A 13,491-nucleotide genomic window follows, 5' to 3' on the forward strand; every position below is an offset into this window, starting at 1 on the left:
ATGAGTGATATTCTGAATACCACTGGGTGGGTCATTAAGTGTAGATTAGTTGCTAAAGCATGTGTTGGTGCCTTTTCTTCTTTTGTTCCTTAATTACTTGAGGGATATCTTGGGTGATTTCATGAGTGATATTCTGAATACCACTGGGTGGGTCATTAAGTGTAGATTAGTTGCTAAAGCTTTCGTGTCTTGACCTCTTGAGCTTGTGAAGAGTTTTTCTGAGAAGATGGCTGTGCTGCATTTAGTTGTGCTCTGGCTTGGCTTCGTGTATAGGGGCGAGCTGTGGTTTTGTGCCTTGTGCCAGCCAGATCTGTGTAGGGATTGCAGGGGGGTGCAGCATCCGGAGGTGCCACTATAGTTTGGCTACTGGATGGAGTCTGTAATATGTCTGTGGAGAGGGTCTGGGTTTGGGTCTGGTGTGGTTGATTGGTGACGGCGTTCTGTGTGCCTCTGGTTCTGGTGTCGGTTTTTGTGGGGAGGGCTAATTTCCAGATGTCTGGCAGGCGGGACGTGTCGTCACGCTTGTTCATGTTGTGAGGGTGTTTCTCTATCTCGATGGCTTCCATGATTATTCTCTTGTGGTGATGTTCCATGTTAAAGAGCAATTTGGAATCTGCAAAATTAATTTCGTGTCCTGTTTCTTTCATGTGTTGGAAAAGAGAGGAAGTTTTTTCTTCTTTTTTGACGGCATTCTTGTGTTCTGCGATACGTGCATTTATTCGTCTGTTTGTTTGTCCAATGTACGTGGCTGGGCAGACTTTGCAGGGTATTTCATAGACCCCTTGGTTTTCCAGCTGGATTTTGTCTTTTGGGTTTCTGAGGATATTGGCTATTTTTTGGTTGGTGCAGAAGGCTGTTTTGATATTGTGTTTATGGAGGATTTTGCTGATTTTGTCTGTAGTGCCCTTGATGTAAGGAAGGAGGGCCATGCCATTGTTTTCTTCTGTGTCTTGGTTTTTGGGGGGTGTTTCTTTTTGGATTAGCTTCGTAACCCTGTTTTTCTGGTATCCATTGGCGATTAACACATTTGAGAGATTCTGTAACTCAGTTGTCAAGTGGTCTTTGTCAGCCAGGCGTTTGGTTCTGGAGATGAGAGTCTTGGCTACGGAGTTTATTTGTGCAGGGTGGTGGTGTGATTGTGCATGTAAGTAGCGGTTGGTGTGTGTTTTTTTCCGGTAGATAGTGTGTCCTAGGGAGCCATCAGGTTTTTTGTAGACACAATATCAAAACAGCCTTCTGCACCAACCAAAAAATAGCCAATATCCTCAGAAACCCAAAAGACAAAATCCAGCTGGAAAACCAAGGGGTCTATGAAATACCCTGCAAAGTCTGCCCAGCCACGTACATTGGACAAACAAACAGACGAATAAATGCACGTATCGCAGAACACAAGAATGCCGTCAAAAAAGAAGAAAAAACTTCCTCTCTTTTCCAACACATGAAAGAAACAGGACACGAAATTAATTTTGCAGATTCCAAATTGCTCTTTAACATGGAACATCACCACAAGAGAATAATCATGGAAGCCATCGAGATAGAGAAACACCCTCACAACATGAACAAGCGTGACGACACGTCCCGCCTGCCAGACATCTGGAAATTAGCCCTCCCCACAAAAACCGACACCAGAACCAGAGGCACACAGAACGCCGTCACCAATCAACCACACCAGACCCAAACCCAGACCCTCTCCACAGACATATTACAGACTCCATCCAGTAGCCAAACTATAGTGGCACCTCCGGATGCTGCACCCCCCTGCAATCCCTACACAGATCTGGCTGGCACAAGGCACAAAACCACAGCTCGCCCCTATACACGAAGCCAAGCCAGAGCACAACTAAATGCAGCACAGCCATCTTCTCAGAAAAACTCTTCACAAGCTCAAGAGGTCAAGACACGAAAGCTTTAGCAACTAATCTACACTTAATGACCCACCCAGTGGTATTCAGAATATCACTCATGAAATCACCCAAGATATCCCTCAAGTAATTAAGGAACAAAAGAAGAAAAGGCACCAACACATGCTTTAGCAACTAATCTACACTTAATGACCCACCCAGTGGTATTCAGAATATCACTCATGAAATCACCCAAGATATCCCTCAAGTAATTAAGGAACAAAAGAAGAAAAGGCACACTAATCTAGGAACTTCCTCTCTGCCCAGAACGTTGGAGGCTATACACCACACCCCTCAACAGTATTTATAGGAACTCAAACACCAGACTCTGCTCTGTTCCAGTAACAAGAAGCCGAAAGCACCAGCCTGAAGATGACGAGTGAGACCTCGTCGAAACGTCGCACAGACACCCCGACTCTTACACGGGAAGACACCCGAAGACACCAAAACCTGCATATATATATATATATATATGCTTTCGTAGATTTTCACGGGTACAGGAATGCAGGTTTTGGTGTCTTCGGGTGTCTTCCCGTGTAAGAGTCGGGGTGTTTGTGCGACGTTTCGACGAGGTCTCACTCGTCATCTTCAGGCTGGTGCTTACAAGAAGCCGAAAGCACCAGCCTGAAGATGACGAGTGAGACCTCGTCGAAACGTCGCACAGACACCCCGACTCTTACACGGGAAGACACCCGAAGACACCAAAACCTGCATATATATATATATATATATATATATATATATATATATATATATACACACACACACACACATACATACATACATATACAGTATAGTGCTTTATTTACTTCCTGAAGCAAATTGACAGCCAAGTTTTTAAAAAACTCACGAAGGCATACAAGATAGGACCCCTTACCCCAAAAGAATCCTGGGAACTGTAGTTTAACCATTCACAGTGCTACAACTCCCAGAACACTTCTACTATATTTCCCAGGATTCTTTGGAGGAAGCCACGTGCTTTATAGTGTATCTATATTGGACAGCTCTAGTCCAAACATACTAACTGTGCCAGTTTTGGAACATAAAGGCTAAGTCTGTGTGCATACTAAAAGTGTGATGTAAGATGCCCCACTGGGAGAGGAAGGGGAGTGTGAAGTTACTCACCAGTTTCATAGTGTTGCCATCCCAAATCTTCACATCTCGGTCATGTGATGCTGTTACAATCCTGTCTCCGAGGACATGCAGGGCTGTGATTTTGTCACTGTGAATCTAGTAACAAGAGACGCAGAAGAATTTTTAAAGTCTGCTAGGGCTTGGAAAGTGCTTCCTTGGGGCCACAGGGAGAGAGAGAGAGAGATCACACTGCCTTACCCCACCCTCTCTGTGACCCTGAGGATTAAGGCCAATTAAGGAAGTCCCAGTTCTCAAGCCCCGAGAGCATTTTTAAAGTCACTTTGCATACTCACAGTCTACTATTACACTGCATTTACTAAAATGTATCTGTGCTCAAAGTGGTTCACATTTTAAAAACAAGCCAGTCTAAATGCAGCATGATGAATGTATGTAATGCACTCAGGGCAATTTCATCTCATTAGGAAATAGCATATAAAGAAAGAGTCTGGTTTGGGGTCCAAATTTCAGTGGACTTTTTCACTGTTCCCCACAAGGCAGTATTTTCCTGCTCCAGCAGAACAACAAAAGTGCATCCATGCGACAAACCTAAGATCGTTTTGTAAGCAACTTCTGCTCTTTTGGTTTACACTGCATAACCTTGGGCATTGTAGGTTTGTCGAGGAAGCTTAGATTTTCCTGCTAAGACTAAAACGACCTTCCTTTACAGAATTGCAGTTCCCCTAGATGTGGATGCACTGCAAGTAAACTCTAAGGAAGCATCTCCAAACTGGATCAGGCCCCAGAGGTAGGCAAGGGCTCAAAATCCCTGTCACTTCCACAGGCACATGACTCAAAATTGCACCCAGGAGCAGTGGCGTAGCATGGGTTGTCAGCACCCGGGGCAAGGCAAGTAATTTGCGCCCCCTAACCTGTGGATTTTAACACTCAAGTGTGAGCGCGCCCCCCAGATGTTGCGCCCGGGCCCCCTGCACACCCCACGCTACGCCACTGGGGCTGGGGGCGAGCGAAGGAGCCAAGGACCCCCCCCAAAGGCTCAGCAGGAATTTATTAAATTTATTATTTGCTGAGCCCCCGCGGGCCAAGGCAGCCGAAGCCCCCTCCCCTCGGGCGCCTCCCCGCCCCCTCCTCTCCTTGGGCTGTAGGTGGAGCTCCAGATCCGGGCTTGGCGAGCGCCTCTCCTCCCCCCGGCAGGGTCCGGGGGCTTCCAGCCGTGCTCCGTCCTCGCCCCCCCCCCACGCGGCTGAGAGCCGGAGCCAGCGGCGCCCCCTTCTGCCCTCCTCCCTCTCCTCCCTCCCAGTCTGCAGAAGCAGCTGCCGCCTGTGGCTGGGCCGAGGGGATGGCGGCGGCGTCAGGGTGCGGAGGCTGCCCGTGCCCGGCCAGGCGTCGGTGGCGGTGTGGGTGCTGCTGCAGCGGCTGCTCCTCCTGCGAGCAGTGACTGGAGCGCAGCCACAGCGACGGCGGGGGGCACGCGCACTAGGGCGCAAGGCTGGCGGTGGCGGCGGGGAGCCCGGCAGAGGAAGGAACTTGTCCCTTCCCTCTGGACTCGCGCCCCCCCAGATGTTGCGCCCGGTGCGGACGGCACCCCTGGCACCCCCCACGCTACGCCACTGCCCAGGAGGCACCCCGCTCGCTGCTCAGGCTGATGATTCAGGCGCAGGTGGGTCCCCATTCATCCTATCTTCTCCCCCCATCCCTAGGACTTGCCTTTTTCCTCTGCCAGCCGTCAGCCTTCCATTTATCCACTCTCTCCTCAGTCTGCCGGGTCTGAGTCCAGAGGCATCCTTCAGAGTCTGCGCATAATAGGAGCTTACCTGCCCCAATGCAAAAGCCAGAATTAAGAGTGCATCTCTCTCTCCAACCCTAATTCCACTCCTTTCAAATCGGCTGGAGCTCTGCTAGATCAGGCCTATAGTCCAGCATTCTGTTCTCTCAGTGGCCAACCAGGTGCCCACAAGCCCGTATCCAAAATCTACCACTTACGCATCCACCTTTCTAATGCAAACTGATTTCTGCTGTCTTTTACAGGGCTTTTTATATTCTGTGCTGGAGTAGCCAATAGGGTGCCTGCCAGATCTCATTTTAATACAACGTCCATGCTTGCTGAGGCCTATGGGAATTGCAGTCTGGAGTTTTGGGGAGCGTGACCTTTGGCTACCCCTGCACCATGCCACTCTCCACCCAGTTACAACCTACAAAATTATTGCACCTCATTGGAATCTTAGATAGCAAATGTTTTAAGCCCATTAAATGTGATTTCATTCCAGAGGCAGGCCATCAACACGGGCTCCTCTGGGTTTGCCAAGCAGGGGACGCCCCCAGAGTTTCAAGTATGTCTGCACAACATTAAGCAACAAGAAGGTTCTGAGCGCAAGAGTGGCATTTTGCTTCAGCAAAAGTCTCTCTCAAAAAAATATAAAAGTGAGACTGGGATAAGCAGGAACCTGGTCTTGGCCTCACCTTTGACCTGCCGGGCAGCAGTGACCCAAACAGAGGGCCTTTTGGGTACCCACGGTATCTTCTCCAGGGCGTCTGTGTCCTCTAACTTCCCAGATTCGGTCACCCTCTAAAGGAACAAACAGAAGACGGCTCTGGTGAGGAAAGGGCAACTCAAGAAATTAGCAGGCCTCTCCTGGCAGAAGACCCACGTCCCACCTGCCTTGGGAGTTCTGAGCTGGTCAGACCAAGGGCACAACATCACAGAACAACTGAGGCAACCATGCCATAACGGCAACCGAGCTGCAGGACCTCCTTTTGGACTGGACAGCCTGGTGGAACAATTCCTGCAAAAAACAGGCATCACCGGAAGTACCTGGAATGAGGGTGGGTAGCGGGAAAGCTCAGATGGGGGATGAGCAATCAGGGGAGGCCTGCAGAGCCACATTTGCCCACCCCCAGGCCTGAGGCCTGCACACAGAGACATATATGCTTGCTTAAAGCCACCAAAGGAGCTGCTTTCTGAGCTGATACTATCCCTGGGCTCAGGGATCAGGAGACTTTGTACATACCGTATTTTTCGCTCTATAACACGCACCAGACCATAACAAGCACGTAGTTTTTAGAGGAGGAAAACAAGAAAAAAAATATTCTAAACGAAATAGTGGATATATGATTTTTGTGGTTCATGCTGTGGCCACAGACATGTGATCTGACAGTGAGTTTGGAGTAGCCCAATGCAAAAATCCTGAGGATCCATGTGGGTCCATGCTTTGTAACCACGGAGGAGGGAAGGAAGGGGAACCATGGATCCTCTGCTCACGACTGCAGCAGATCCCCCCCGCCACCCGCAGGCATTCGCTCCATAACACACACAGACATTTCCCCTTACTTTCTAGGAGGAAAAAAGTTAGTGTTATGGTGCAAAAAATACGGTAGTTTCCGCTAGGACTTGGAAAACCTGGGCTCAAGTCCCCCACATGGAGCTCCCTGGGCAAGCCCCTTGCCCCTTCCCCTTAGTTCACAGGGTTGCTGTGGGATGAAAGGGGGGAGAACTATGAAAGTCACCTTGAGCTCCCTTTGAGAAAAAAGTGGGATGTCAATGCAATCAGTCCACCAATAATAAGTGGGGGTTATGCAGGTAGACAGCATCTTAAAAAGCAGAGACATCACCTTGCCAACAAAGGTCCGTATTGTTAAAGCTATGGTTTCCCCAGTAGTGATGTATGGAAGGAGAGCTGGACCATAAAGAAAGCTGATCACTGAAGAATTGATGCTTTTGAATTATGGTGCTGGAGGAGACTCTTGAGAGTCCCATGGACTGCAATAAGATGCAACCTATCCATTCTGAAGGAAATCAGCCCTGAGTGCTCACTGGAAGGACAGATCCTGAAGCTGAGACTAATACTTTGGCCACCTCATGAGAAGAGAAGACTCCCTGGAAAAACCCTGATGTTGGGAAAGATGGAGGGCACAAGGAGAAGGGGACGACAGAGGACGAGATGGTTGGACAGTGTTCTCAAAGCTACAAACATGAGTCTGACCAAACTGCGGGAGGCAGTGGAAGACAGGAGTGCCTGGCGTGCTCTGGTCCATGGGGTCACAAAGAGTCAGACACGACTAAACGACTAAACAACAACAACATGCAGGTAGATGCAGCCTGGCAGGCTCAGAGCTCAGCAATTGGCCAAATCCTGTGGCGATTCCCACCTGGGCCACTCACTGGCCACTCACCATCTTGAACAAGGTTGGGCTGTGCATGGAGTCCCAGATGTGAAAGATATGCCCCTCCTCCTCCTCCTCGGACACAGATATGTCAAAGCTCACATGCTGTTGGACATCCCACACTTTGTCTGTGTATCTGAGATGGAGGTGAAGAAGATTAGCACTGGAGCCATGGAAGTAAGACTGTTGCACCACCCAGAGATGTCTTCCCCTGGCCCCTCGAGGCCCACTGTTCTCCCAACTCACGGGTTCTGCTGGAAGCTCTCGGCTCCAGGCTGCAGCACCAGCAGGTCTCCGCTGGCCATCCCTAGGACTATGGGGCCGCTGGGCCTGAGCACCCCCACACAGAGCGCAGATGACTCCTCTGCTTGGCGCAGGCACTTCTTGCGGGTCAAGCTGTGCAATGGGAAAAGGGAGAAATACACACACAGAAAAGAATACAAAAAAACTCAGGGTCAGCGACATGCTGTGGAGACCCAGCTGTGGAGAAGCAGAGGCCTGGAGGAGCTCTCTCTTGGTTATAGGGCTGAGAGCTCCATTGTACAGTCAGGCACTCCCAGGGCAAGTGGCTCACCCTGGAGACCCAGCAGTCCTGGGACGGTTTGTGCAACCTTACCTGATGGTTCCATCGCGCTGCCTGCTTATGTACCAGAGGCTGATCCCATCAGCTGCCACAAGGATGGTGCGGGTGGAAGTGAAGGCTAAGGCACTGATGCAACGCTGGCCGGCCTGGATGGTGAAAGAAGCGAAGCCACTCGTGCAACGGTTTGCTATACCAAAGGGCCGGACGAAGCCCAAGGTGCATTTGGATAGCTCAGTTGGTAGAGCACAAGACTCTCAATCTTGGAGCCATGGGGCCCACGATGGGCAAAAGATTCCTGCACTGCAGGGGGTTGGGACTGAATGACCCTCAAGAATCCATTCCAACTCTATGGCCACTAGGTGGCAGCTTCTCCCTCCAAGCCTTCTTTCCGTCACTGGAGAGGCGAGGGGTGAGGAAGCTGTGGCCCTTCAGATGACATTGGGGAGTCCAGCGCCCTTGGGCTTACCTTCACTTTCTCCACAGCCTTGGCTTTGTGCCAGAGGACCAGGTTTCCGCGTTCCCCACCAGACACAACGAAGTCCCCATCGGGGGACCAGGCCAAGGCTGTGACGGCACCCTGGTGAGTGGGAAGGTCTTTGGTGGCTCCTGCTGGGAAACAGGGGGAAAACAGCTCAGCAAGAAAACGATCAGCTGGGACCAACCAGTTTGCAGTTTTTAAAAGCATATTTGGTCACATGCACACACGCAACTTTTCCCCAAGAATGCTGAGAACCGTAGTTTGTCCAGGGCACTGGGAATTGTAGCTCTGTGAGGGGGTAATTCGCAGGATTCTTGGGGTGTGTGCTTGAAATGGATGGTGTTTGTGCGACCCTAATGTGCACAGGGAGGGGAAAGGGTGTAGCCACAATGTGTCGTCGTGAGAGGTCAGCTGGAAATCTCTCCACCCTCCACTCCAAACACAGCTGGTTTAATCGTGTGGACACAAAATTCTAACAACAAATGAACACACCCAAGTTGGTCACTAAACGTGGGGAGACCTGTAAGCTCAGTGGGAGAGCTTAACTCCCTTGCATGCAGAAGGCTCCCGGTTTCAATCACCAAGGAGGGCTAGGAAGAATCTGCCTGAATTTCTGGAGAGCCCAGAGCCTATCCACATAGACGATACTGAGCTAGGCGGACCAATGGCCTCCCTCGGTATATGGCAGATGGTAACGGATGCAAAGCACAAGCAACTGGGCTCCTCTGACCCAGCCAACCTTTTGGTTTGACCCACAGATGCAGGAAGAGCAGGGAGCCGTGAGCAGGGCCCGCCCCCCCAGATACTAACCCTTTTCCTTGGGGACGGCCCACACTCGGACTGTGTTGTCTTTGGATATTGTCAGGAAAGAGGAAGATGCTGGGGAAGCAGCAGCCCCACAGATGGCAGCGCAGTGGCCAGGGAAGACGTCAGGTTCCGCCAGCTGCGAGGAAACAGGAAACGAGTGAGCAAGGAGCTGGGAGGCAGAACAGGGCTTGGGTCTAGGTGCCAAGAGTTGCCCATGCGGGAGAGATTATTATGGTGTAGGTGCAGGGCAGACCAGGTTGGCTCCTATCCAACAAGAATGATACCTAAAGTTGATCCATCAGGTAAGAAGACTTTAAGCCATATGCTAACCGAGTTCTCAGTAAGTGTTCCAGCAGCTCTGAAGTTGAGCCAACTTTTGTCACTTTCCCCTCATGCATGCCCTATTCGTGAGAGGCAGACAAGCCTAAGGTGTGCCCAAGCTGTTCCTTTGAAGCACATGCCAAGCACACTTTCCCTCAGAGGATTCTGGACGCCCTGTAGTTTGTTAAGGGCTGCTGGGACTTGTCCCTCTGTGAGGGGTAAACTACTGTGCCCAGACTCCTGTGAGGGAAAGAATGTGCTTGGAATGTGCTTTAAAAGGTGTATTGGGTACACAGCCTCAGAAGAGGTGATATAGGAGACATTTAAACTGCTGCTGTGGCTGGTTTGCCCAGCCTTACAAGCGTAGCCAAGAGGTTGTGGGTTGTTTTTTGGAGGTGGGTGGGAATATAGCCTAACAGGTAAACGTTAAGATATTTATTAGGCAACTATGGATAACAGGCTGCCCTTAACGCAAGTAACTGCAGAGTCTTTGAGTCGTCAAATCACCAGCCAAATTTCCAAGGGCATTTTTGTTTAGGGCAGCCTTTGCCAACCTTGTGCTCTCTCCAGATGTTCTGGACTACAGCTCCCATCAGACAGCACAGGGAAGTGGCTAGGGGCTGGTGGGAGTTGTAGTCTAAACATCTGGAGAGAACAAGCTTGGCGAATGTTTAGTACATCAAATCTACACACACACACACACACACACACACACTCCTCCCATCTCTCACCTTCAGGGGCTTCCAAAGTTTCACTGTGCCATCACTGCCAGCTGCAGCCAAAATAAACTCTTTTTGCCCTGTGAAAAAAAAGAAGAAATGTACTAACAGAATGCTTATGAAGGTAGGGCAGAGGGCAAAAAGCAGGTCAGCTGTTCCAAGTGACAATACCCCTCACTCCCCAACTTTAAGGGCAATACTTCCCCACTTTGAAAATCTGTTTTCACATTTTTTCTTTAATTCTGGCTATTTATAAAATCATATCTGACCAATAATAAAATTATTATTATTTCCACATTCACTAAAATCTTCCTCATCTAACTGGCAAATAAAACAGCCAACTTTCTCACGGGGAGGTGACTTTGCAGGAGCCAAAGAAAGGTCTTCAGTCATGTAATTAAGCTAAGCTTCTTCAGAGAGGCCAAGCTGCTCAGCAACCCACAGCCCCCTGTCAGACCCTGGTATTCTTACATTACCAAGTTCAAAATCTGCTAGACAGCTCAGATCAACAGTCTTGAAAGGGCTGCTTGCAATACCTTACTTGGACAGTGAACAATTTGAGCATTTAAACTTGTACATATTCATGTGAACCTTAACCTCATCTAAAATAAATGCAAATATGCACATGGATTCATTTGTATCATACTGTCAAGTAACGGAGACCAGAATTTCAGAGCTCATTTCCCTTCCCGAGATTTTCAAAAAGGGGTGGCCGAAGTATCTTACGTGGATCTCTGAAGCCTGCACAGTGGTTGGCCCGGTCAGGGTGAGCCAGGAAGCGAGTCATCTCCAGCCCCTGTCGATTCCACGCCACCAGCATTCCATCCCTGCCCACGGAGAACACATGTTCTTTCTGTCACAGGAACCAGAAAGAGTAGCGGTCAACAAGGCCATGCATATTTATCCAGAGGACGACTGCAACAAGTGTTCCATGCACAGAGTCAAGGCAGAGATGGGGAACCTCGGGGCCAGGGGCCGCATCCGGCCATCGGATTCCTCCCTGCAGGCTGCACCCCTCACTTCACTGCCCCAACTGGTTTTTCCTGGATGGAACAGGCCCTTGCACTCTGATAGTGCTTCTTGCTTTAATGGATAGAGAAGAGGGTGTTGTGCGGGGAACATTTACATTTGTTGCTCCACCCACTTTTGCCTCTGGCCCCACCCACCATTGGCATGTGGCCCCAGGAAGCTTGCCCAGAAAGGAATGTGGTCTCCAGGATGAAAAAAGGGTTTCTCCACCCCAGGCTGAAGGACTGGTTGTGTCAAAGGGGAGCCAAGGCAGGATAGGCCACAGACACAAGGTCAATAATAGAGTTGGGGAGACTAGAATGGACCTTGGAGGACCTGGGAACAGCACTGAGGTTTTTTTAATGGCATCCATAAGACACACAAGGCCAAACTATGCAAGATGGTAAGATGTATCTACAGTGGTGCCCCGCAAGACGAACGCCTCGCGAGACGAAAAACTCGCAAGACGAAAGGTTTTTTCGTTTTCGAGTTGCTTCGCAAGACGAATTTCCCTATGGGCTTGCTTTGCAAAACGAAGCTTGCCCCCACACCCCGGACCTCTTTTGAAGCAAGGGGTGGCGGGGAGAAGATCGCTTCTCCCCGTTGCCAGCCCCGCAATCTCCGGGGACAGAGGGACGATCTTCTCCCCTCCGCCCCTTGCTTCAAAAGAGGGGACAGAGGGGAAGGTGCGCGCGTGCGCCTTCCCCTCTCTCCCCGGACCCCTTTTGAACCAAGGGGCTGCCCCTTCCCTTGCTTTAAAACAGGTCCCCTCTGTCCCCGGACGGTCTCCATAGGAACGCATTGATTGATTTTCAATGCATTCCTATGGGAAACCGTGCTTCGCAAGACGAAAAACTCGCAAGAAGAAAAAACTTGCGGAACGAATTAATTTCGTCTTGCGAGGCACCACTGTATACTCAGCTGGGATAGCTCAGCCCCACACTGGACAAGAGATTCCTGCACTGACAGGGGCTGCACTAGATAAACCAGCTCCTGGTGCCTTCCAACTCATCAATGCTCTGATTTAAACTGTACAGCAGTGTTTCTTTGTTTTTGCTTTTTAACGTAAGGATTCGCTGTGGCGGCTGGTATCTGTGGGAGATTTCCTCCCAATGCAAATATGGCATTTTCCAAAAAAGGAGGGATTCTCTTCAGGAGGGGAAGAGAAGACAACCTAGATAGGTTTTTCTCTCACCCACCGCCGTTGCTATTTGCAGCCTTCACCCACCCTGGCGCTCCCCCAGAGTTTTGGAGTACAACTCCCCCCCAGCCCCAGCCAGAAAAATATGCACATTAAAAGCAAACATGTCTTTAACGCAACATCTGGTTTGTCCCCTCAGGTGCTATTTCAGGCAGGTGAAGAAGATGTTCTGTGACTTGCCGCCTATTCATTTTAGAATCCACAAAGCCCAATCCAGCGTGCTTTGCAGAATTCAGGAAAGCGTCTAGGGCCAAGGTAGAAAAATGAAGGACGAAGCCTCAGAAGGATTCTATTGCCTACCTCACTCGTGACACTGCATACTGGGCTTTGGTGGCCCAGGAATTCCTGGAGGCGCTGGCCAGTTTTGGGATCCCAGAGGCAGACAGTGCAGTCGTTGGAGCCAGTGAGCTGTTTGGGGAACAATGCAAAGGACAGGCAGGAAGTTAGAAATGGTGGGATGTACATCAGAGGCTGCTAAATTTAGGAGACCTGCCATGGGTGATACTCCCAACCACCTCAGTTTGGAAGATGACAGGAGGAATCAGATGTTCAGAATAATCAACTGGCAAATTATCACCAGGGTACCAAACATATCAAAGCCAGTAAGTATCAGCACCTAGCATCCTTGGGGCAGCTGCCACCATCCCAACACCCTGACAAGGGCCCTTCACTGATGCCTGCTCCGGGGCCGAGGGATGCCAGAGAATTCAGAGGAACGTAGAAAAGGAAGTGAACAAATACTGCAATTCACATGTCTGCCTGTTGTCAGTAACAGAAATTAGTCAAATGGGATTCATAGAATCATAGAGTTGGAAGAGACCACAAGGGCCATCGAGTCCAAACCCCTGCCAAGCAGGAAACACCACCAGAGCACTCCTGACATATGGTTGTCAAGCCTCTGCTTAAAGACCTCCAAAGAAGGAGACTCCACCACACTCCTTGGCAGCAAATTCCACTGTCGAATTCATTTGTTTGAAAGTCCACAAAGGATACGTAATAGACAACTTTTTGCTTTTTGATGTTACCTTGACACTCGTACGTAAGTTACATAAGTTATGTAAACAGTTTTGTCATTTATGTTTAACAGAGGGCATGTAACATTTAGTAGAAACCAAACTGCAGTGTAATGGAAACAGTGACAAGTATGATGAATACAGGCCAGAATTGAAATTTCTGCCTTTTCCCATCCCTACTGGGCCGTCCTTTGAATCCAAATAATA

The 13,491-nt window shown here is 49.7% G+C and overlaps 1 protein-coding gene across 4 annotated transcripts in view; it reads right to left on the reverse strand.

The window, feature by feature from the left end:
* Positions 1–13,491, reverse strand: part of TEP1 (telomerase associated protein 1) — a gene marked incomplete at its 5' end in the record, with an annotated part of 54,143 nt that overhangs the window by 2,057 nt on the left and 38,595 nt on the right. For 3 of the 4 annotated variants that reach the window (XM_082196161.1, XM_082196160.1, XM_082196158.1), the window contains 11 exons: positions 3,027–3,131; positions 4,701–4,807; positions 5,454–5,559; positions 7,164–7,290; positions 7,401–7,550; positions 7,771–7,883; positions 8,204–8,346; positions 9,026–9,158; positions 10,075–10,142; positions 10,789–10,915; positions 12,572–12,679. In XM_082196161.1, the coding sequence (XP_082052287.1) occupies positions 3,027–3,131; positions 4,701–4,807; positions 5,454–5,559; positions 7,164–7,290; positions 7,401–7,550; positions 7,771–7,883; positions 8,204–8,346; positions 9,026–9,158; positions 10,075–10,142; positions 10,789–10,915; positions 12,572–12,679 (1,287 nt within the window). The remainder of the gene's footprint in view (positions 1–3,026; positions 3,132–4,700; positions 4,808–5,453; positions 5,560–7,163; positions 7,291–7,400; positions 7,551–7,770; positions 7,884–8,203; positions 8,347–9,025; positions 9,159–10,074; positions 10,143–10,788; positions 10,916–12,571; positions 12,680–13,491) is intronic. The other variant, XM_082196159.1, reaches the window with a different exon arrangement.

Source organism: Podarcis vaucheri (genome assembly GCF_965113315.1).
Source record: "Podarcis vaucheri genome assembly, chromosome: 13".
Taxonomy (NCBI): domain Eukaryota; kingdom Metazoa; phylum Chordata; class Lepidosauria; order Squamata; family Lacertidae; genus Podarcis; species Podarcis vaucheri.